General features: G+C 48.1%; 1 protein-coding gene across 1 annotated transcript in view; it reads left to right on the plus strand.

Moving 5' to 3' along the window:
• LOC138966252 (fibrillin-1-like) overlaps nucleotides 1-24079 on the plus strand; it is an 87421-nt gene that overhangs the window by 39917 nt on the left and 23425 nt on the right. The window contains exons 7-18 of the mRNA XM_070338391.1: nucleotides 531-9817; nucleotides 10076-10136; nucleotides 11871-12151; nucleotides 12467-12527; nucleotides 12759-13021; nucleotides 13913-14000; nucleotides 15256-15464; nucleotides 15779-15833; nucleotides 17637-17860; nucleotides 18622-18691; nucleotides 19045-19286; nucleotides 20214-20277. Of these exons, the coding sequence (XP_070194492.1) occupies nucleotides 531-9817; nucleotides 10076-10136; nucleotides 11871-12151; nucleotides 12467-12527; nucleotides 12759-13021; nucleotides 13913-14000; nucleotides 15256-15464; nucleotides 15779-15833; nucleotides 17637-17860; nucleotides 18622-18691; nucleotides 19045-19286; nucleotides 20214-20277 (10905 nt within the window). The remainder of the gene's footprint in view (nucleotides 1-530; nucleotides 9818-10075; nucleotides 10137-11870; nucleotides 12152-12466; nucleotides 12528-12758; nucleotides 13022-13912; nucleotides 14001-15255; nucleotides 15465-15778; nucleotides 15834-17636; nucleotides 17861-18621; nucleotides 18692-19044; nucleotides 19287-20213; nucleotides 20278-24079) is intronic.

Raw genomic sequence — 24079 nt, forward strand, 5'->3', positions numbered from 1 at the left:
CGAGTTACACACACTTCACCTATGTTGTATGTCCAGAGGTCTAAACATAGCCCTGTGAATATACTTATACGAGATTGAAAATGGAGAGGAAATGGCATTTTCATGGCTTTTTGCTGAGGGCAGAAATGGATTCAGTGACATGCAAGAGACAGAAAAATATGGCTTTCAATGTACGTGTACTTGCGAAACAGACTTTACAATGTGGACTCTCGGTTCAGAAAAGATATGATGTAGGCCCCTATTTGCTTCAGTCAGCAGAAGCATATGACAAGTTACTTCTCAGACAAGATGCATCAATCTACATGAAAATCCGATCTCCATTTGCAACTGGAAGACAAAGTAGAATTTTGTGCAAAATAATATTAATACCACTTCATCTTTGCATGACAGCTCTTACATGTTCATGAAGAACATTCGAGGGACAACTGCTTACTTTCACATGTATACGTACATCACTGCTTCTTTTATTATAACACGGCTTCGATTTTAATCAACCAAATTTCTTGTTATATCTTATCTTATGTTGATAGGTACAAGGGGGAGCGTTGCGAGATGTCCAAGACTTGTGAAGACAACCCCTGTCAGAATCAGGGCACGTGCAATCCGCTCACAGCAGGAGGTGTCAACACTTTCTACTGCACATGTCCGCCACTCTACACAGGCGATGTGTGTGAAGCCAAAGTCACCACCACCAGTACAACTACCACTACCACAGCATCAACCATCACGAGCAGCGCCACCACCGTGCGGTGCCCGGAGAACTACTACGGCATCAACTGCAGCGTGCTGTGTGAGCCGGCTGCCGACTGTAGCGGTCACTATGGGTGCAACGTCAACACGGGGGAGAAGCTGTGCTCCTCTGGATGGCAGGGCGCCAACTGCTCGCTGAGGACCAGCCCGGACCCCGACTGTCAGTGTGGTAACGGGGGGCAGTGTTTTGCTGGCACATGCTGCTGTCCTGAAGGCTTCACGGGCCCGCTGTGCCATACAGAGGTCAGCGCGTGCAGAGAGAGTCCGTGTCAAAACCGGGGCACGTGCTATGAGGACGTCACGGGGTTCCGCTGTGCCTGTGCTGCTGGTTTCACGGGTGACGCGTGCGAGACTGAGGTGACGGAAGCGGTGTGTCCCCAAGACTACTACGGGACGCGGTGCGACGTGTACTGCAAGGAGGAAGACAGCTGTGATTCGGGACAGTTTACGTGCCACACGGGTACTGGGCAGAAAGTCTGTCGCTTCGGGTGGCTAGGCGAGGACTGCTCTGAGCGCGACCCCGGGGCCAAGCACGACGTGGAGTGCCCGGACAGCCAGTGCCGTAACGGCGGGGTGTGCGCCAACAGCACGTGCTGCTGCACGCGGGGCTTCATGGGGTCGCTGTGTCACATCGAGATCCTGGAGTGTGCCAGCATCCCCTGTCAGAACGGCGCGCGATGCCAGGACCTGATCGCCGACTACCTGTGTGAGTGTCGGCCTGGATTCACCGGCAAAAACTGCGAGACCCAGTCACCCGTGACGGGGACCTCTATTTCCCCGCCCATCCCCGATCCCTGCCGGGCTGTCACGTGCCTCAACAACGGCACGTGTGTAAGTGGCAACGCGACAGGAGCGGTGTGCCTCTGCCATGACGGCTTCACGGGGGCCCTGTGTCAGGACTCTGTGTCCGATCTAACCACCACCGCCAACCCTAGTCTCATGCCCTGCCAGCCTCACTATTTCGGGACTCAGTGCGACGTCTTCTGCCAGTCTGCCCACACCTGCCAGGGCGGGCACTACTACTGCGACCAGCGCACGGGACAAAGGGTCTGTCACAACGGCTGGAGCGGCGACAGTTGTTCCGTGCGTGATGTTGCCCCTGACAACGACCCTGAGTGCCCTGCCGGAGTGCCGTGTCTGAACGGAGGGTCGTGTTACAACGGATCGTGTTGCTGCAGACAGCGTTTCTCGGGGCCCTACTGCGAGGTGGAGCAACTGCCGTGTGACAGCTCGCCCTGTCTGAACGGTGCTTGTCTTGACCTGCTCACAGACTACAAGTGTAACTGCACGGCGGGCTATGAGGGGAAAAACTGTGAAACCTTCGTCGGTTTTCCTGGAGGTACTGACACAGCCACACAAACAGCAAGTATTGTTACATCTGCCACAGCCTCTGTTGGCTCGGACACAACCACACAGACAGCAAGCAATCTGACGTCTACCACTGGTTCCAGTACAGCGACGTCTGTCACGATCACAGTTGGATCAGACACTACAACGTCCAACGCAACATTTGCTGGCTCCAATACCTCTACCTCTGCCACTACTTCGTTCGGCTCCAACACAACCACGCAGACTACAGGAACAGGCTCCCCTTTCACTGACTCTACAGACTTCGGCAACAGCACACAGCCGGCAGTCACCGACACCTCCACCACCGGCCCGGTAGACACGACACAACTCACAACACAGTACTCCTCAATGACTGTCGTGGCGGCAGTGGCCTGTGGAACCAGAGTTTGCTACAACGGTGGTCGTTGTGATGTTGACAGCGGCGTGTACAACTGTTCCTGCACTGCAGACTACACGGGAGAACAGTGTGAAACATCAGTGACTTCTACAACTACCCCTCCCTTCATTACTTGTGGGTCCAACCTTTGTTACAACGGTGGGCGGTGTGTCTTTGCCAGGGGTGTCTACACCTGTATCTGCAGTCCTGGCTTCACGGGGGACCGGTGTCAAACAAACAACTCATCTTCAACACCCTTGCCTGGAGTTGCATGTGGCTCTCTAGTTTGCTACAATGGCGGCTACTGCTCCAACGCTAGCGGGTTTTACAACTGCTCTTGTCCGTCAGGTTACCAGGGTGACCAATGTGAAATTACAGTGTCATCCGGAGTACCTTGCGGCTTGCTGCTTTGCTACAACGGAGGTCGTTGCCAGAATGACAGTGGCATTGACACCTGTTTCTGTCCCCCAGGTTACCAAGGACAGCAGTGCCAGACATTGTCACCATTGTCAACCGTCACATCACCAACGGCAACAACGGTTCCTGCCATTGTACCCTGTGGTTCTCTGGCCTGCTACAATGGAGGACAGTGCAGTTCAGCCGATGGTATTTTGATCTGTTTGTGTCCAGCAGGCTACACGGGCCGGCAGTGTGACACTCTCATGTCCACAGGGGTCACGTGCGGCCTAAAGACGTGTTACAACGGAGGACAGTGCATGGCTGACAATGGTGTTTACAACTGTTCCTGTGCTGAGGGCTACCAGGGCGAGGAATGTGACACTGTCAACACGTCACAGCCTGGAGTGGTCTGTGGCTCCAATGTCTGCTACAATGGGGGTCACTGCTACCTGTTCGACTCCGGCATCTACAGGTGCTCCTGTCGCTATGGTTACCGGGGAGACCAGTGCCTGATTAGCCCCCCTATGGCAACAGCCTGTGGTTCCCAGGTGTGCTACCACGGAGGCGTGTGTTCCTACTACCCCGACACAGACGTGTATAACTGCACGTGTCCCGCGGCCTACCAAGGAGAGCAGTGCGAGACGCTGATGTCCACCGGAGTTGCATGCGGGCTCGGCCTCTGCTACAATGGTGGTCGCTGCGTCTACACCAGTGGCCTCTACACCTGCTCCTGTCCGCCACACTTCACTGGCCAGCACTGTGAGACACTGATATCAACCGGAGCGCCGTCTTCTGTAGTCTGTGGTTCCAAGATCTGCTACCACGGAGGACAGTGTTCCAACAACTCCAGTCCAGGTGATAATGACTGCGTCTGCCCCTCTGGCTTCATAGGTGGCCAATGCCAGACTTCCACCTTCGTCATGGCAGGCGTGGCATGCGGGCCTTACGTCTGCTACAACAGCGGCCAGTGCGTGTACGACAGCAGCGTCTACAACTGTTCCTGTCCCCCAGCGTACCGGGGAGACCAGTGTGAAACGCTGGCTTTGTCGGGACAGCCGTGTGGGTCTGACCTCTGCTACAACGGTGCCAGGTGTCTGCCTGATGGTGGGCTCTACGGATGCATGTGCTCTCCTGGCTACCGGGGTCAACAGTGCGACAGTCTGAGCGCCACAGGGGTCAGATGTGGGCCACAGTACTGCTACAACCAAGGACAGTGCCGTAATGACACGTGTTCCTGCCAGCCAGGCTACCAAGGGGACCAGTGCGAAATCATCAGCTCCACTTTAGCACCGGGCGTTAGTGCCTGTGGGACCAAACTCTGCCACAACGGAGGAACGTGCTATCGTGACGGCGGTGTCTACTTGTGCTCCTGTCGTCATGGCTACCAGGGGGAACAGTGTGAGAGGCAGGTGTCAGCTGTTGCGCCTTGCGGTTTCAAGTTCTGCTACAACGGTGGGAGGTGCTCCTTCTCTGCTGTCACAGACGTTTATAACTGCACGTGCCCCTTCCCTTACCGCGGGCAGCAGTGTGAGACGATGGTGGTTACCAGTACGATGTGTGGATCCCTCGTCTGTCACAACGGGGGTCAGTGCCACAACAACAACGGTGTCGACACCTGTACCTGCCCATATGGCTACCTGGGCAGACAGTGTGAAACACGAATCTCACCTGGCCTGGCCTGTGGTGTCACGGTTTGTTACAACGGTGCACAGTGCCACGCGGACAATAGCCGCTACAGCTGTTACTGCGCTGAGAGCTACATGGGGCTTCAGTGTCAACACCATGTCTCCACCGTGGAATCATGCGGCAACACGACATGTCACAACGGGGGTCGCTGCTCCAGCATAGGAGTCAAGACGTGTACCTGCACACCGGGCTACCTGGGCCAGCACTGCGAGACACGCGCTGCCAGTGGGGTGGCCTGTGGTCTAAAGACTTGCTACAACGGAGCCAAGTGCACCAACAGTGCTGGTGTTGACAACTGCTCCTGTGCCACAGGTTACCAAGGGGACCAGTGCACAACTCTGACTTCCACTGGAGTGATATGTGGATCAAAAGTTTGCTTCAACGGAGGTCGGTGTGTCAATGACAATTGCGTGTGCACAGACGATTACCAAGGCGACAAGTGTGAAACAGAGACAGGCACAATACCAGGTGTAACGTCCTGTGGGTCAAAGCTGTGCTACAACGGTGGTCTCTGTATCAGCGACAATGGCGTCTACAACTGTTCCTGCTCTGATGGCTATCAAGGAGACCAGTGCCAGACCCTAGTCACCAGTGGAACTGCATGCGGCTCTAGGTTTTGCTATCACGGAGGTCAATGTTTCTATAGTAACGGCAGCTACACCTGTTCCTGTCCTTCAGGTTACTTAGGCAACCAGTGTGAAACCAGGAACTTACCTGCACAGGTGTGTGGCTCCACAGTATGCTACAACGGCGGCCAGTGCTCCATCAAAAACAGCGCCGACAGCTGTGAGTGTTTGGCTGGCTACAAAGGGAAGCAGTGCGAGACAGAGACTGGCAGTGTTGTTACATGTGGCTCCACACCCTGTTACAATGGGGCTCAGTGTTTCAGTGACAGAGGGCAAGACTTGTGTGCATGCACCCCAGACTATGAAGGACGGCAGTGTCAGACCCCAGTGTCCGCTGTAGTTACCTGTGGCGGCAACATCTGCTACAACGGCGGACAGTGTGACGTCACCGCTGGCGTGTCTAACTGTTCATGCGGCCCCGGTTACCAAGGCGACCAGTGTGAAACGCTGACGGCCGCAGACACAGACTGCGGCTCTGTGCGTTGCTACAATGGCGGTCAGTGCCGGCGTGACAGTGGTACAGACATATGCACGTGCACACCTGGATATTCAGGCCGTCAGTGCGAGATGCTGGTCAGCAGCGGGGTGGTGTGCGGTCAGTCCTTGCTGTGTTACAACGGGGGTCAGTGCTACCTCCACCAGGGACTGCCCATCTGTTTGTGTCCGGCACGCTACACCGGTCAACAGTGCCAGAGGCTGACCGCGGAAGGCGCGCGCTGTGGGGGCAAGGTGTGCTACAACGGGGGTCAGTGTGTCAATGACCAGGGCGTGGACATCTGTGTCTGTAGCCCCGCCTACCACGGCGACCAGTGTGAGGCAGTTGTCTCCCCTGGTGCTGTGTGTGGGGCCAGGCTGTGCTACAACGAGGGCCGTTGTGTTCCTGCCAAAAACAACAACACGCAGCGCTGTGCCTGTCCTGCGGGCTACCTGGGGGACCAGTGCCAGACTCTCACCTTAACTGGAGTGCCTTGTGGAGCCAAGCTGTGCTACAATGGAGGCCAGTGTCGTACAGACACCGGGCTTTCCACCTGTTCTTGCTCTCCAGACTATCATGGAGACCAGTGCGAAACTCGGCTCTCAAGAGAAGATGCCTGTGGGTCCAAGGCTTGCTACAACGGAGGGCACTGCTTGCAAGACAACGGCGTATACACCTGCTCCTGCAGAACAGGCTACCATGGCAACCAGTGTGAAAACGTGGACTCCACAACACCAGGTGTGATGTCCTGTGGGTCAAAGCTGTGCTACAACGATGGTCTCTGTGTCAGCGACAATGGTGTCTACAACTGTTCCTGCTCTGATGGCTATCAAGGAGACCAGTGCCAGACCCGAGTCACCAGTGGGACTGCATGCGGCTCTAGGTTTTGCTATCACGGAGGTCAATGTTTCTATAACAACGGCAGCTACACCTGTTCCTGTCCTTCAGGTTACATAGGCAACCAGTGTGAAACCAGAGACTTGCCTGCACAAGTGTGTGGCTCCACAGTATGCTACAACGGCGGCCAGTGCTCCATCAAAAACAGCGCCGACAGCTGTGAGTGTTTGGCTGGCTACAAAGGGAAGCAGTGCGAGACAGAGACTGGCAGTGTTGTTACATGTGGCTCCACACCCTGTTACAATGGGGCTCAGTGTTTCAGTGACAGAGGGCAAGACTTGTGTGCCTGCACCCCAGACTATGAAGGACGGCAGTGTCAGACCCCAGTGTCCGCTGTAGTTACCTGTGGCGGCAACATCTGCTACAACGGCGGACAGTGTGACGTCACCGCTGGCGTGTCTAACTGTTCATGCGGCCCCGGTTACCAAGGCGACCAGTGTGAAACGCTGACGGCCGCAGACACAGACTGCGGCTCTGTGCGTTGCTACAATGGCGGTCAGTGCCGGCGTGACAGTGGTACAGACACATGCACGTGCACACCTGGATATTCAGGCCGTCAGTGCGAGATGCTGGTCAGCAGCGGGGTGGTGTGCGGTCAGTCCTTGCTGTGTTACAACGGGGGTCAGTGCTACCTCCACCAGGGACTGCCCATCTGTTTGTGTCCGGCACGCTACACCGGTCAACAGTGCCAGAGGCTGACCGCGGAAGGCGCGCGCTGTGGGGGCAAGGTGTGCTACAACGGGGGTCAGTGTGTCAGTGACCAGGGCGTGGATATCTGTGTCTGTAGCCCCGCCTATCACGGCGACCAGTGTGAGGCAGTTGTCTCCCCTGGTGCTGTGTGTGGGGCCAGGCTGTGCTACAACGAGGGCCGTTGTGTCCCTGCCAACAACAACAACAACACGCAGCGCTGTGCCTGTCCTGCGGGCTACCTGGGGGACCAGTGCCAGACTCTCACCTTAACTGGAGTGCCTTGTGGAGCCAAGCTGTGCTACAATGGAGGCCAGTGTCGTACAGACACCGGGCTTTCCACCTGTTCTTGCCCTCCAGACTACCATGGGGACCAGTGTGATTCAAGGAACTCAACAGCGGTTCCATCTCTTACCACTGTCTGTGGCTCCAAATCGTGTCTCAACGGAGGCCAGTGCTACAGCATTAACGATCTCCATGTCTGTTTCTGCAGAGCAGAGTTTGCAGGAGAGCAATGCGAGATTCCCACTATGCCAGGCGTGCCTTGTGGCGCGTCATACTGTTTTAATAGGGGTCAGTGTGTCAATGACAATGGCGTGTATACCTGCTCCTGTTCTTCGGGTTTCCAAGGGAGACATTGCGAGTTAATGCTGTCAACAGGAGCTCCTTGTGGCTCCAAGGTGTGTTACAACTACGGCCAGTGCTCCAGTGCTAGCGGCGTGTACACCTGTGTGTGCCCAGCGGGTTACCAGGGTGACCAGTGCCATAGTCCAACCTCTACCACAACTACAGCAACAACACTATCCACAAACTGCGGTGCCAAAAACTGTTATAACGGCGGACAGTGCTTTGGTAGCAATGGTTCCTTGAAATGCTACTGCAAAGCCGGTTACCAAGGCACCGAGTGCCAGACTCTGATCTCTACTGGAGTTACCTGTGGTTTTAACACCTGTTACAACGGAGGACAGTGTTTGTCTGACAACGGCACCTGCTCTTGCCCTGAGGGCTTTGGCGGCCAGCAGTGTGAAAACGTGACATCCTCCGCCGTGTCCTGTGACTACCAACTGTGCTACAATGGTGGCCAGTGCTCTCGTGACAATGGCGTCTCCACGTGCACCTGTCGTACTGGTTACCAGGGTCAGCACTGCCAGACACGTGACTCGGGGGCTCCCTGTGGCTCAAGGGTATGCTACAACGGCGGTCAGTGCGTGACGGAGAACGGGGCTGCTGGCTGTGCGTGTCTCCCTGGCCATGGCGGTGAACAGTGTGAGGCTAACATTTTAACAACAACAATGACAACAACAGTGACACCCACAGCGACCACCTGCGGATCTCAATTCTGCTACAACGGAGGCCGGTGTGTGAACAGTACCGGTGTATACTCCTGTCAGTGTTCTAAAGGCTACAGGGGAGAACAGTGTGAAACACTAATTGCCAGTGGAGTTGTCTGCGGCTTCCAGGTCTGTTACAACGGCGGCCACTGCGTCAACGACACAGGTCGTCTGGCCTGTGTCTGCCCCGAGGGCTTTAACGGAGAGCAGTGTGAAGTCCTGAACTCAACATCAGCAACGCCATCGGTCGTGGTGTGCGGGTCTAGGCTTTGTTACAATGGTGGTCTGTGTGAATATAACGGCCTGAACTATAACTGCTCGTGCAGTGCGGGATATCAGGGCGACCAGTGTCACAGTCTGGCGACTGGTGTGGCCTGTGGAACCACAGTCTGCTACAACAGCGGGCGCTGCTACAGCAGTGGAGGTGTGTACAAGTGTTCGTGTTCTGCAGGCTTCACAGGGCCACAATGCCAGACACAGATCACCACAACAACATCAACGTCAGAGCCCGGGTCCAACACAACAGAGGCGGGTGGTATCATGTGTGTGTCCAAACTGTGCTATAACGGCGCCACGTGCTATACCATTGGTCCTGGGCTATGTGCCTGTCCATCCGACTTCAGCGGTGACCAGTGCCAGTTTCCCGTCTTCACCACGTCCGCTACAAGCATAACGTCGTCAGGTACCGACATCATGACTGAGAGCAGCACGGCACAGACACCGACCACCGCCCTCTCTTCAACCAAGGACTCAGTACTTGTCAATAACATGACGACAGAAACCCTGACTACGACGACAATGACAAACACAACCATGACGGTGACTGCATCAACGACCTTAACGGATACAACAACGACCTCAAACAACACTACAGGGGGCGGCGTTATTGATGTAGGCAGCAACACCACTGACACCTTCACCAGCTCAACCACGGCCACCCCAGAGGAGACGACGACGGCGATGGGTGTGACAACCAGAATGACGTCAGCATCAACGGACAACGTCACGAGCACCACACCCGTCACTCTGGCTGTTGTCTTCACCAACGACCTGACTCCGCGACCTCCCACATCATCCACTGCATCCTCGTCATCGCCGACAACAACAATGCGAACTCAGCCACCTCCAGGAGCCGCCATGGTAAACGCTGGGGTGATCTTCATCTCAGGCGCCGTGTCCCCTGAAAGTCAGACCGCCCTCATGGGCCTCGTAGAGACCTCCATGAACTCAACGCTTGACAGTAAGATTATAACGTTTAGTTCATCGAGGATAATATATATATGTTATTTGCATTGTTTAGTTGTCATACCTTAGCCGTTACATTTTTCACTTTTGCTAGGTCATAGAGAACTCTTTAGCTTGTACGTCTTTAAGTTTCATCAATGCACATATATTACTTTCTCTCCAATCTAATATTATGGATTGGTAATATTATGGATTGGTGATACTGTTGTTGTCATTACAAAAGTTCTAAACAGTCCTGCCTTGTGTGCTGCAGATGACGACTGCTGCAGTGGGACGAAGCGCGTGGAAAAGACATCTTTCGTGGACCCTCGAGGGTAATCTGCGCCTTCGCATCATTTTCATGTTCCTGATTTTCCTTGTTTCACTTGCCTTTCTGTCAGCATGCCTGACTGTGTTTCTGTATCTGGCTTCGTCTGTTTGTCATTTTTGGCTCACGTAAGTGTAGCCTATGCGATGCTAACTTTTGTCTGTCTGTGCGTGCGTGCGTGCGTGCGTGCGTGCGTGCGTGTGTGATAGAAACTTTAACATTTGACTGAACACCGAAATACTAATTTTACCGGGTTATTATCCAAGCAACAGCTTCAAAGTATTGAAGCAATGATCAACATTTCGTCGGCACGTATGTAGTTAAAGTGTGTATAAAAAAAAAAAACGGGTGGTGGGGGGAAAACAGGTGACTGGTTTGTGTTGCGTGTGGTATGTAGACCAGGTCAGGGGTCAAGGTTAGGTCAGATCGCGTGAAGGATTGTGGTATAGATTCACTTTTCAGTTCTAAACGAGCTGCATTCAACGATTCGCCGATTCGGGGAAGACGATTTCACATTGTTCGGTTTCGTAGCGGCTCCAGAAAAATAGATAAAGAAGATACCAAAGGAGATTTCCTACAGGTTGATCTGCACAGCGTGTTTTCAGTGTCTGCGCGAGGAAGCGCTGTCGAAAGCGCAGTGTCGATCTGGCAGTCGTGTCCCCGTAAGGCTACAGACAGATATAGCGTCTCCCACTCTTGCACCGTGTCACCTAATTTTGCTTACTGGGTGTGTGTATGTGTGACGGAGTGATTGAGTTTGTGTTACTGTTTGTCGATTTCTTACGGGAGCCTCTTGTTCTCTGTTTTTTTCCTTTCTTTTCATTTGTGATGGAAATGTCCCCCAAAAAGGCCAAAGGCTTCTGTTTTACTCATTGCTCTATCCACGTCACGTTTACATAAATGTGATTTCGATTTTTTTTTAAATTGTATTCATTCATTCATTCATTTACTGTATTTTTGGCTTACGTATGCGATGCTAACTTTTGTCTGTCTGTGCATGTGTATGTGTGTATGATAGAAACTTTAACATTTGACTGAACACCGAAATACTAATTTTACCTGGTTATTATCCAAGCAACAGCTTCAAAGTATTGAAGCAATGATCAACATTTCGTCGGCACGTATGTAGTTAAAGTGTGTATCCAAAGAAAACGGGTGGTGGGGGGTTTTGGGGGGGTAAAAACAGGTGACTGGTTTGTGTCGTGTGTGGTATGTAGACCAGGTCAGGGGTCAAGGTTAAGTCAGATCGCGTGAAGGATTGTGGTATAGATACAGTTGTCACCCAGCTGCAGTTCGCCGATTCGGGGAAGACGATTTCACATTGTTCGGTTTCGTAGCTCCAGAAAAATAAATAAAGAAGATACCAAAGGAGATTTCCTACAGGTTGATCTGCACAGCGTGTTTCCAGTGTGTGCGCGAGGAAGCGCTGTCGAAAGCGCAATGTCGATCTGGCAGTCGTGTCCCCGTAAGTAGGCTACAGACAGACAGATCTAGATCTAGTGTCTCCCACTCTTGCACCGTGTCACCTATGCTTACTGTGTGTGTGTATGTGTGACGGAGTGAATGAGTTTGTGTTACTGTTTGTCGATTTCTTACGGGAGCCTTGAAGGCTTCGCCTCTTGTTTATTATATTTATCTATTTATTTATTCATGATTGCATGATTGACTGATGACTGATGTCTTCCATTTTAAGTCTGCGTGATGATGCCTGTTACGAACATCAATAACTCTTTCACTTCAGGACCATAGTGCAAAGGTTCAAATTTGTCTACGTGTCCTTAAACGGCGAGATTCCCAAATGGTCAGTTGCTACGAGAGATTCAATCTACAACAATGTGGACACACGCCTTCAGGGCTCAGAGCCGTTTGCTACAGTGGGGAATCGCGTCTACACAGGACCCCTGGAGCTCCTCAAACGATTGGACCACGCCTACAGTGTTGACGTCATAGGCCCCGTCACCGAGGACCATCGTGATGCCATCAAGGCTGCCATCATTGACTCGTGGGCTGACGCAAACCTAGGTGAGAAAGAGAGAAAGACAAAGAGAGACAGACAACAGACAGATCGAGTTTCTTTACTGGACTGCCTCAAATGTTAATAACATCTGACTCTAACGCTAACGTAAGTAAAGCGTTTTAATGTGCATTAGACCCACCACATTTAACTCAGGGGTACCGTCTCCCCTTTTTTCCTCGTCAGTCTATATAGTAATCATAATCATTGCAAACCAATCAGATACTTGTGACAGAGTGATACTCAGTGGACATGCATATTAATGTAATTGTTTGTGTGATATAGGGATAAGTGACTTGTTAACAACTGTTGTTTCTCCCCAGAATGCCAGTGCGGCTATGACATTTCTATGATGGTGCAGAAACCTTACGTGGGAAAGTATGGGTGAGTATCCTGCCTGTCAGCCGTCACTGTGTGACATCACTCTAGATTGCCGGGCAATGTCCACCTTGTCTGTGTCTCTCTTTCATTCTCGGCTCGTCTGTCCGTCTGTTTGCCTGCCTTGTTCTCTCTGTTCATTTCCGAAGCAATGATGATGATGATGATGAGGAGGAGGATGATGAGGATGAGAATGCGGATGATGATGATGATGAGGAGGAGGACTTTTGTCCACAGAACTCGCCTTTCTCGTTTTTATTACTTCGTGACACGTGACGGGGAGGAGGAGACCCAGGGCACCACCCCCGGCCCCTCCATGCAGACAGTGAGTGACAGGTTCCAGCAACATTCTCTCCCTTACACACTCTACTCGGGAAACACTGCCATGCCCTTTGACCTCCACTACTCCCTCTTCCTCGGATACAAGATCAAGATGGCCGACAGCGATGGAAAGTCTTTGCTAGACAATCTTCAGAAAGTCTGGCAAAACTATGTCATGGGTAAGATTCTTTAAGTGTTTGATTCTGTCTCTGTCTCGCTAGTATCCCCCTGTGTCTGTATGTATGTACACTATATATACCGGCCCCCGTGGCGCAGTGGTTAGCGCGTCGGACTACGGGCCGGGAGATCGTGGTTCGAATCCCATAAGGGGTGGGTGGGTTTTTCGAGCTTCGGTCGGCTCCTACCCAGAGTGGAAGTGCTAAAGTTCCAATGGGAAGGCTGGGATCACACAGCCGAGTGTCATTCACTTCACGAATGCGATTGAAAGCGCAAAAATAAAAGAAACTTGTCTCGATTCTTGTGACCCTTCCTGCTCAGGGCTCTCATGGTGACCTTGGTTCCAGTGTTCCTGTTCCAGCCATCCCTGAATACTCTGCTGCCGGTCTGGGATGCTCCGGGGGGTCGACGGAAGGACGCAGTGGCGGTCTGCTCTCTGAGGAGACGCTCACTCAGTCTGGCTCCGCGACTTAACAGTCAGTGTCGTAAGTAGAGGGCTTAGTAGGTAGCGGTGCCTGTGTCCCTTGCCAGGAACAGGACCAATACTGAACACCGTCGAAGTGACTGAGCAGCAGTGCAGTGTCATCTTCCGAGGGTAGCCTGCCGCAGCGGCCTGACATCCTTCCCTGGAGTGTCTGTAGAATTAGTGAGGGTGCCTCTGACCAACACTGGGGGCTCACTGATTCGACAAAGTCTGGCGGCAGAACGAAGTTCAGGGGTGGATGTTACAGTGAGTGCTGGGACGGGGCGGCGTGGTAGCATACTGGGAGAAGGAACAAGCGTCGGGACAAGCAAAAAGAGAATGAAAAAAAAAAAAAATGTACACTATATATGTCTCTCTCTCTGTGTGTTTGTAAAATGAGTTCACTAATCATCCAATCTCCTGTGTCCAGACAAGAGGGCAGAGTGCAACTCTAGATCTCCTCGCTGTGAGGTCAAGGTCAGCTACACCAAGCCGGAACTCTACTACAAAACGGACGGGTGAGATTTTCCTGTTTCTTGATCTCTCATTCTCTTGTCTTGTCAGTATTGATTCGGATTGAACACCCTATCACCTTTAAACTTTCTTGATTCATTTCTTTTTGAAGGATAAGCTTTCGCTGTCATATTACCGACGTCACAATTTGTTTGCACAGCGTACCCTTTTTCTCGAGTGAAAGATTATTGCTACGGCTTTCAATCTTTTATATCAGCAACCAGCCCGGAGCTGTCCTTTGGGAAAACCACTGAAAAGCAGTAATTGTTTGATTTGTTGCTGTAAAGTCAAGTCAGAGAATGATTAAAAAGCTTCCTTCTTTTTACGCACAGCTTCAGCACGCACCAGCGCCGTAACTGGACACACTCTTTTTATATTTAGTCAAGTTTTGACTAAATATTTTAACATCGAGGGGGAATCGAAACGAGGGTCGTGGTGTATGTGCGTGTGTGTGTGTGTGTGTCTGTGTGTGTGTGTGTGTGTGTAGAGCGATTCAGACTAAACTACTGGACCGATCTTTATGAAATTTGACATGAGAGTTCCTGGGTATGAAATCCCCGAACGTTTTTTTCATTTTTTTGATAAATGTCTTTGATGACGTCATATCCGGCTTTTCGTGAAAGTTGAGGCGGCACTGTCACGCCCTCATTTTTCAACCAAATTGGTTGAAATTTTGGTCAAGTAATCTTCGACGAAGCCCGGACTTCGGTATTGCATTTCAGCTTGGTGGCTTAAAAATTAATTAATGACTTTGGTCATTAAAAATCTGAAAATTGTAAAAAAAAATAAAAATTTATAAAACGATCCAAATTTACGTTTATCTTATTCTCCATCATTTGCTGATTCCAAAAACATATAAATATGTTATATTCGGATTAAAAACAAGCTCTGAAAATTAAATATATAAAAATTATTATCAAAATTAAATTGTCCAAATCAATTTAAAAACACTTTCATCTTATTCCTTGTCGGTTCCTGATTCCAAAAACATATAGATATGATATGTTTGGATTAAAAACACGCTCAGAAAGTTAAAACAAAGAGAGGTACAGAAAAGCGTGCTATCCTTCTTGGCGCAACTACTACCCCGCTCTTCTTGTCAATTTCACTGCCTTTGCCATGAGCGGTGGACTGACGATGCTACGAGTATACGGTCTTGCTGAAAAATGGCATTGCGTTCAGTTTCATTCTGTGAGTTCGACAGCTACTTGACTAAATATTGTATTTTCGCCTTACGCGACTTGTTTACTTTCTTTTCAGACAACTAATATCCAACCTGGACTACTTTGTCACTGTCAACGGAAACAATCTTGATCCCAAAATGTACCCTGGTCCAACTGATGCGCAGTTCCTGTCTGCTCAAGTCCCTGCTTGTGCATGCACCGCGACTCCTTTGTATTACGTGAATGTATCCGGGTCACTGGCGTGGTCAGACGCGCAAGCGCTGGGTGATGACTTGCTGAGTGACGGTAAGGCAAAATCTGTCATGTTCTTATCGTGTAAATAGTTTGGCAAAGAATTTTGGCTTGAAGAAGTTAAATTGCAAAACATGTCACAATGGTGAATCTCTCTTGTGATTAACGAAATATTCAAGAGACGGAGACAAAAACAGAGAAAAATTGAGAGACAGAGACACAAAGAGAGAAAGAGAGAAAGACATAGATGAATGCGAGGCCGCATTGTTTTAGCTACTGACCTTGAACTTGAGAAAAACACAGAACGAATTCTGGCAACCGACATACTGATGTAAACGATGAGACTGTCATTTGTTGTGTTTATTTAGGTTATGGAACGTCAGCCCTGGTCGCTGAGCGGGATTCCTTCCTTGATCAGTCAGGGTGAGTGCACTACACTGTCTTCAAGCCATCACCTCTCTCTCATATTGAAACACTAAACTGTCTTCAAGACATCACCTCTCTCTCATATTGAAACACTACAATCTCTTCAAGCCATCACCTCTCTCTCATATTGAAACAGTAAACTGTCTTCAAGACATCACCTCTCTCTCATATTGAAACACTAAACTGTCTTCAAGACATCACCTCTCTCTCATATTGAAACACTAAACTGTCTTCAAGACATCACCTCTCTCTCATATTGAAACACTAAACTGTCTTCAAGACATCACCTCTCTCTCATATTCAAACACTAAACTGTCTTCAAGACATCAACTCGCTCTAATATTGAAACTTTTTTCTCAATGTGGAGTCATTGTCAACTGACTTTCACCAGCCTGTACAATTTAGGCGGAAAAAAAGACTTCTGTAGACAGGATATCCTTTTGTGTCTGTTGGAATCCGAACCACACTTTGCACCAGTCATATGAATCGGGTACGTCATAAACCTAGGGGAAGGGCTCCTAATATGGACCACTTTTTGTTTCAATTTTCATGCTTGGGTTTTTGCAAAGAAGTTTCATTTTGTGTTTGGTAGTCCTTCTCTCTTAGGTTAACCGTTAGGCCTAATTAGAGTGAATTAGCTTTGATAGACATTCAGCAAAAATATAATACAGAAAAAAAAGGTTATTTTAGCAAGCTTCTTAATTAATGAATTAATGAAAATAGCCTTTAGCTTTTATTTTCTTTGATTTGTTGAAGGTGGTCCATATTAGGGGACACATACATACTTTGGGATTTTGCTATTATTTTTGTTTGCAGTAGAAACTCGGGGTCAACACTGCTAAAATGTAACAAATACGGTCTTAGCTGTCATATATATAGCAATTTTTGTGTGATGACAGCTTTGGCTGTGGACTTCTTCTTCTTCTTCTTTCATGGGCTTAGACTCCCACGTTCACTCATGTTTTTAGCACGAGTGGATTTTTACGTGAATGACCGTTTTTACCCCGCCATTCAGGCAGCATACGCCGATTTCGGGGGAGGCATGCTGGGTATTTTTGTGTTTCTATAACCCACCGGACTCTGACATGAATTACAGGATCTTTTCCGTGCGCACTTGGTCTTGTGCTTGCGTGTACACACGAAGGGGGTTAAGTCACTAGCAGGTCTGCACATAAGTTGACCTGGGAAATCGGAAAAATATCTACTCTTAACCCACCAGGCGGCAGCGACCGGGATTCGAACTCACGACCTCCCGATTAGGAGGCCGACGTCTTGCCACCACGCCACTGCGCCCGTGGACTGAAACGAGTCCCTTTTAGGCGACACATTTAGAGTGAACGCTGCCAAAAGTCGAAAAAAGAAAAAGCCAAACAGTTTTGAGGTTTGTGTTTCTGCAACTGTTTTGACATGTGCAAGTTATCCAGAGAGGGTGAATACAGCGAATGAAATTCTTTTGAGCGCCGGCTCTAGGGTCATTAGTTTGTCAGAAAAGGACCATATTAGGAGCCGGTCCATATTAGGAGCCCTTCCCCTACATCTCACTCATTTACATCTCCGTCACTCATTTTACAGAGTCTGAGATCAACACTGTGTATGGTCGTAATCTACATCTTTTACGTTCGTTATGAACATAGTGTACATTCGTCATCGGGATCTCACATATGCCTGATGCAAACTTTGAAGCATCCTTATGAGATATACTCTAACTTCGGTCACTCACATCTTGCATGCCTGTCATCAATATATTGCCTGTGTGTCATTTATACCAATATATTAATGACACGTGCGTCACGTGTGCAGAGAGCCTGTCACGCGCACTTTCCTGAGGCCAAAAGACGCCAGCGCCACCTTCACCTCGCCTGACACCCAAACAGCCAATGGCGTGGCCCGAGACAGAGGCGTGGTGCTGGTGAGGCAGCCAATGAGACAGCAGTACACAGTGACTTTGGATGGGGCGCTGAGTGGGAACGACACAGAGCTGATGAGCACGTACATCAAGCAGGCCTGGGTCCTCACCAACACAGGTAGGTGGCTGGTCAGTGTCACAGAGGGAAGCCAATCACACCTAAGCACACACAGGTCTGAGGTCAATTGGCAGGAACGCAGACAGCAGGAGATCCACATGAACACAAACACTAGGCAAAATACGTCTAGCATTTTCGGCACACAAGGAGCCCAGGAAATACAGAGTGCGGTTACTGTACCTTGGAGTGAAACGCAAACATCGCAGAAACTTACACCACAGCACCGTGATATAGCAGCCAATCTCAAAAAGACCGAAAAGCCACACAGAAGAGAGAAACTGTAGCAAACAGGTTGTTGGTGGAATTTCCATCCCAGCCACCACGGGGCAGCAGGAGAGCAGACACGAAAGTAGAAAGACACGGTTGATTTCGTTCTGGAGGAAACTGTCGGCTCCCAGCCATCATCATCTACCACCTTTTAGACAGTATCGTGCCATATGATGTCAGCTCTATCGCATGATCATAAATAGGGATCGATTTAGGCACAATGATACAAGCTCCTTTCCATAGACACCAAGCATAAGGATACATATTTGTGGAAGGTATTGCTTACCAGTTCATGTAGAATTGTTTGTTTGTCTGTCTGTCTCTCTGTCTCTTTGTCTTTCACACACAAGCGCACAAATACATAAGTGTACTTTCTGTTGAAGTATACTGTTATATTGCAACGCATCTTGTTGAACATGGTTAGATGTACGTTTTGGTCCTGAGTAAAGCCACTTTCATGGTCATTGTGACTGTTGTCTGAATCTCTCTTATAGCCCAGATCCCCGAGTCAGACGTGGCTGTGTCTGTCGCAGATGTCGACCCGATTTTCTACTCAGACAGAAGGTAAGCAACCTCTCTCTGCCTTACCCCCTCCTGTAAATCGTGTACACGTGTTCTCATTGCGTCCTGCCTGCTGTGACCTCGTTTAATTATCATCAACTGAGTTTGTCACGAAATGTTTTGAACAGGTCAAACAGAATCACTTTTAATTAGTGTCTGTAACAACAACAGTCCATCATTATAGCCGATAGTGTGCAGGACACCACTATGTTTCTGCATTCACATTCACTAACATGTCGATACAGCACCGAATGTGTATGTCAGCACAGTAGCACTCAGTGTTTGTGTCTTCAGCGAATTCTTAATAACAATATCCTGAGACATGTCCAACTGTACCTGTCTGTGTGTCCTGCCAGCAACCTGGCGGTGAGTGTGGTCAGCTACACGGTCAGTGTGGGGGGAGCGGACTCCAGCCTAACCATTGCTGACTCCCCTTCCACACTCAGCCTCCTCAACGGCTTCCAGGGCTCTCCCTACACGCTCTGCGCATGCGTGGCTCTGAAGACGCGGCAGTTGCGAGTAACGGGCCTTGTTGACCCTGCCAATATGACGCAGATAGAGCACGCCATCGCCACGGCTTGGAGAAAAGAAAACTCCAGTGAGTCCAACCTTTGCCTCTATCAGTCTGTGTTCCCTACTGTGTTTCTTCGCATGTCAGATCTGTTGAACCTTAATAGATCAGTAGGACCTCATCAGCTCCCTGTTAGATCCTGTTCAACCTCATCACATTAATAATCATCATACACGTCCAACCTCATTAGGGACTGGGTGGCCGAGTGGTAACGCACTTGCGCTCGGAATCGAGAGGTTGCGTGTTCGACCCTGGGTCAGGCCGCTATTTTCTCCCCCCTTTCCTAACCTAGGTGGTGGGTTCAAGTGCTAGTCTTTCGGATGAGACGAAAAACCGAGGTCCCTTCGTGTACACTACATTGGGGTGTGCACGTTAAAGATCCCACGATTGACAAAAGGGTCTTTCCTGGCAAAATTGTATAGGCATAGATAAAAATGTCCACCAAAATACCCGTGTGACTTGGAATAATAGGCCGTGAAAAGTAGGATATGCGCCGAAATGGCTGCGATCTGCTGGCCGATGTGAATGCGTGATGTATTGTGTAAAAAAATTCCATCTCACACGGCATAAATAAATCCCTGCGCCTTGAATAAAAATTGAAAAAATAAAATAAATCCCTGCGCTTAGAACTGTACCCACGGAATACGCGCGATATAAGCCTCATATTGATATTGATTGATTGATTACATCTGTTTGGCCTCCTGGCATCTACCTATTACACACCAGATCTAATTACACCTTTCTATCGTTATCGCACCTGTCCATTCACATCATACAAGTCCATCCTCGTCATACCTGTTTTACCTCATCACACATGTCTATTGTCATCACACCTTTCTTTCGTTATCACACCTGTCTATCCTCATCTCAGCTGTTCATCCTTATCTCGCCTGTGCAACCACGTCACACCGGTGCATCCTTTGTATGGCTTGACACCTGTACACTTGTTTTCAGACGTCGGAGGCAACCTGACGGTGTCTATCAAGGGCCTGGTATCCAACGAAACAGGACCCAACGGGTAGGTTGCTGTCAATGAAAACTAAGGAGCGTTATCCGTTGTACGTATAATTAGGATAAACATAGCGTTTCTTCCTGCACAGAGAGCGTTCGACGTTCTCGAATGACGAACCTATTTCCTTCATTCTTGTAGCAGGGTACTGAAATGCCCTCAATATGGCATTTAATTTCCTGGCCACTCTAGTAGCGCAGTGTATGATAAATAAACTGAGCAAAAAAAATAGTGCACCCATTTTTGTACCCCAACTAAATCATTTATTCCCGTGTAATTTCATTCAAACTTGATATGCCATTAAAGGCCCTTCACTTGGCACACTTTTCGGATACAAGATTTCTGTCATAGGTATTACGTGACCGCCGCCGAAGTAAGGGTACCCCCAAAATCGACCTGAAAAAAACGTCAGGTACCAATTAAAAAATCGACCAAAATTCACAATAGTCTTAACTTGGCAACACTTACATACGAGGAGTACAATCAATTATCTATCCAGAACAGGTTGTTTTGTTTTGCTATCTTCGTATCTCATGTGTTCTGTCATTTCTACTGATACAGGTGTGGAGCGCATGAGCAGTAGAAAACGAGAGGCTTTTGCGTCCATTTTGAGGGGTACCATGACAAAAAGCGCTGTGTTTCAGTAATGCCGAATTGGATTGCTTGGAAACTTTCAGGATCTCAAGTCTACATACGAGACTTACCCTGGATAACATTTTGGATCACTACATGTTTGTACTCAGATGTTATGCACTCTTCCGGAACATGTTTTTATACCCGTCATAGGATTGTCAAGTTACATCTCAAACATTCATGGCTTTGCACGCATAAAACAAATTGTTGTTAGAACAACTGCCAAAGTTTCATTCGAGTATGACCACTGACGGACATTTGCTAGCCATGTAAACACATGAGAAAAAACAAGTCGCGTAAGGCGAAAATACAATATTTAGTCAAGTAGCTGTCGAACTCACAGAATGAAACTGAACGCAATGCCATTTTTCAGCAAGACCGTATACTCGTAGCATCGTCAGTCCACCGCTCATGGCAAAGGCGGTGAAATTGACAAGAAGAGCGGGGTAGTAGTTGCGCTAAGAAGGATAGCACGCTTTTCTGTACCTCTCTTTGTTTTAACTTTCTGAGCGTGTTTTTAATCCAAACATATCATATCTATATGTTTTTGGAATCAGGAACCGACAAGGAATAAGATGAAAGTGTTTTTAAATTGATTTGGACAATTTAATTTTGATAATAATTTTTATATATTTAATTTTCAGAGCTTGTTTTTAATCCGAATATAACATATTTATATGTTTTTGGAATCAGCAAATGATGGAGAATAAGATAAACGTAAATTTGGATCGTTTTATAAATTTTTATTTTTTTTTACAATTTTCAGATTTTTAATGACCAAAGTCATTAATTAATTTTTAAGCCACCAAGCTGAAATGCAATACCGAAGTCCGGGCTTCGTCGAAGATTACTTGACCAAAATTTCAACCAATTTGGTTGAAAAATGAGGGCGTGACAGTGCCGCCTCAACTTTCACGAAAAGCCGGATATGACGTCATCAAAGACATTTATCAAAAAAATGAAAAAAACGTATGGGGATTTCATACCCAGGAACTCTCATGTCAAATTTCATAAAGATCGGTCCAGTAGTTTAGTCTGAATCGCTCTACACACACACACAGACACACACACACACACACATACACCACGACCCTCGTTTCGATTCCCCCTCGATGTTAAAATATTTAGTCAAAACTTGACTAAATATAACAAGTCGCGTAAGGCGAAAATACAATATTTAGTCAAGTAGCTGCCCTTTTTCAGCAAGACCGTATACTCGTAGCATCGTCAGTCCACCGCTCATGGCAAAGGCAGTGAAATTGACAAGAAGAGCGGGGTAGTAGTTGCGCTAAGAAGGATAGCACGCTTTTCTATACCTCTCTTTGTTTTAACTTTCTGAGCGTGTTTTTAATCCAAACATATCATATCTATATGTTTTTGGAATCAGGAACCGACAAGGAATAAGATGAAAGTGTTTTTAAATTGATTTCGAAAAAAAAATTTTAATAATAATTTTTATATATTTAATTTTCAGAGCTTGTTTTTAATCCGAATATAACATATTTATATGTTTTTGGAATCAGCAAATGATGGAGAATAAGATAAACGTAAATTTGGATCGTTTTATAAATTTTTATTTTTTTTTACAATTTTCCGATTTTTAATGACCAAAGTCATAAATTAATTTTTAAGCCACCAAGCTGAAATGCAATACCGAACCCCGGGCTTCGTCGAAGATTACTTGACCAAAATTTCAACCAATTTGGTTGAAAAATGAGGGCGTGACAGTGCCGCCTCAACTTTCACGAAAAGCCGGATATGACGTCATCAAAGACATTTATCAAAAAAATGAAAAAAACGTTCGGGGATTTCATACCCAGGAACTCTCATGTCAAATTTCATAAAGATCGGTCCAGTAGTTTAGTCTGAATCGCTCTACACACACACACAGACAGACAGACAGACGCACATACACCACGACCCTCGTTTCGATTCCCCCTCGATGTTAAAATATTTAGTCAAAACTTGACTAAATATAAAAATGGAACGTTCAGGCTGATTGCTATTGAGGGCAGTTAACGCCGAGTGCCTCTCAAAACATGCTGCGGTCACAGATGACTGGACATCGCTGTCGCACTGCAATCCTCCAACTAAATTCGATCGTGTTTACAGGACTAGCAAACGTAAATTAGTGATTTTCCTTAACCTTCGCCCGACCGGGTTATCGACTACACACGGAAGACATCGTGGGGCCGGCCGTGCGGACCCATGCTTCTCAAAGAAGGAAAAATATGCATACCCTTCCGTAGACCCATGCTTTCCAAAGAAGCAAAAACATGCATCCCCTTCCTTAGACGCCGTAGTTAAATTTCCGCGAGAAGTAATTAAATTAAATTATTAATTTAATTATTACCGTGCGGACGAAAGCTTCTCAAAAAAGGAAAAACGTGAATACCCTTCTGTGGACGTCGTTGGGCCGTGTGGACCCACATTGTTATGTATTAATTTCGCTCCACGCGACTTGCTTATTAACTCCAAAATTAAACAGATCGTAGAAAATGATGTTTAGAGCCAATACCTGAAGGTTTGTGACTTCTCTCCCTAGTTTTTATGCAAGTTCCTTCAGTTTGAGAAACATGGGTCCGCACGGCCCCACGATGTACGTGTGTAGTCAAAATTTGACCTTTGTTTTTTTAATTACTTCTCGCTGAAATTTAAGGACATATTAAGAGCTTTTTAGGTGTCTGAGGCGTTCTAAAAAGCTCATTAAAAATTCCAACTGGTTTAAGAGATATTTGCAACTAAACACCCTTCTGGGTCCACACGGACCCACGACGACCGGCGAAGGTTAAATGAAACTTTGGCAATATTTGTAACACTCATTTGTCTGTATGCGTGCAAAGTCATGCATTTTTTTAATGTAAGCCTTCAAACCTATGAAACGTTTTATAACATTTTCCGGAAGATTGCATATCATCTCAACAAATACATGTAACGATGCGAAATTTTACCGGACGTACGTCTTGTATGTAGACTTGAAATCCTAAAAGTTTCGAAGAAATTCATTTAAGCATTGCTGAAATACAGCGCTTTTTGTCATTGTACCCCTCAAAATGGACGCAAAAGCCTCTCGTTTTCTACTGCTCATGCGCTCCACACCTGTATCAGTAGAAATGACAGAACACATGAGATACGCAAGATATCCAAAACAAAGCAACCTGTTCTGGATAAATAATTG

This window comes from Littorina saxatilis, linkage group LG5 (assembly GCF_037325665.1).
Source record: "Littorina saxatilis isolate snail1 linkage group LG5, US_GU_Lsax_2.0, whole genome shotgun sequence".
Lineage (NCBI taxonomy): Eukaryota > Metazoa > Mollusca > Gastropoda > Littorinimorpha > Littorinidae > Littorina > Littorina saxatilis.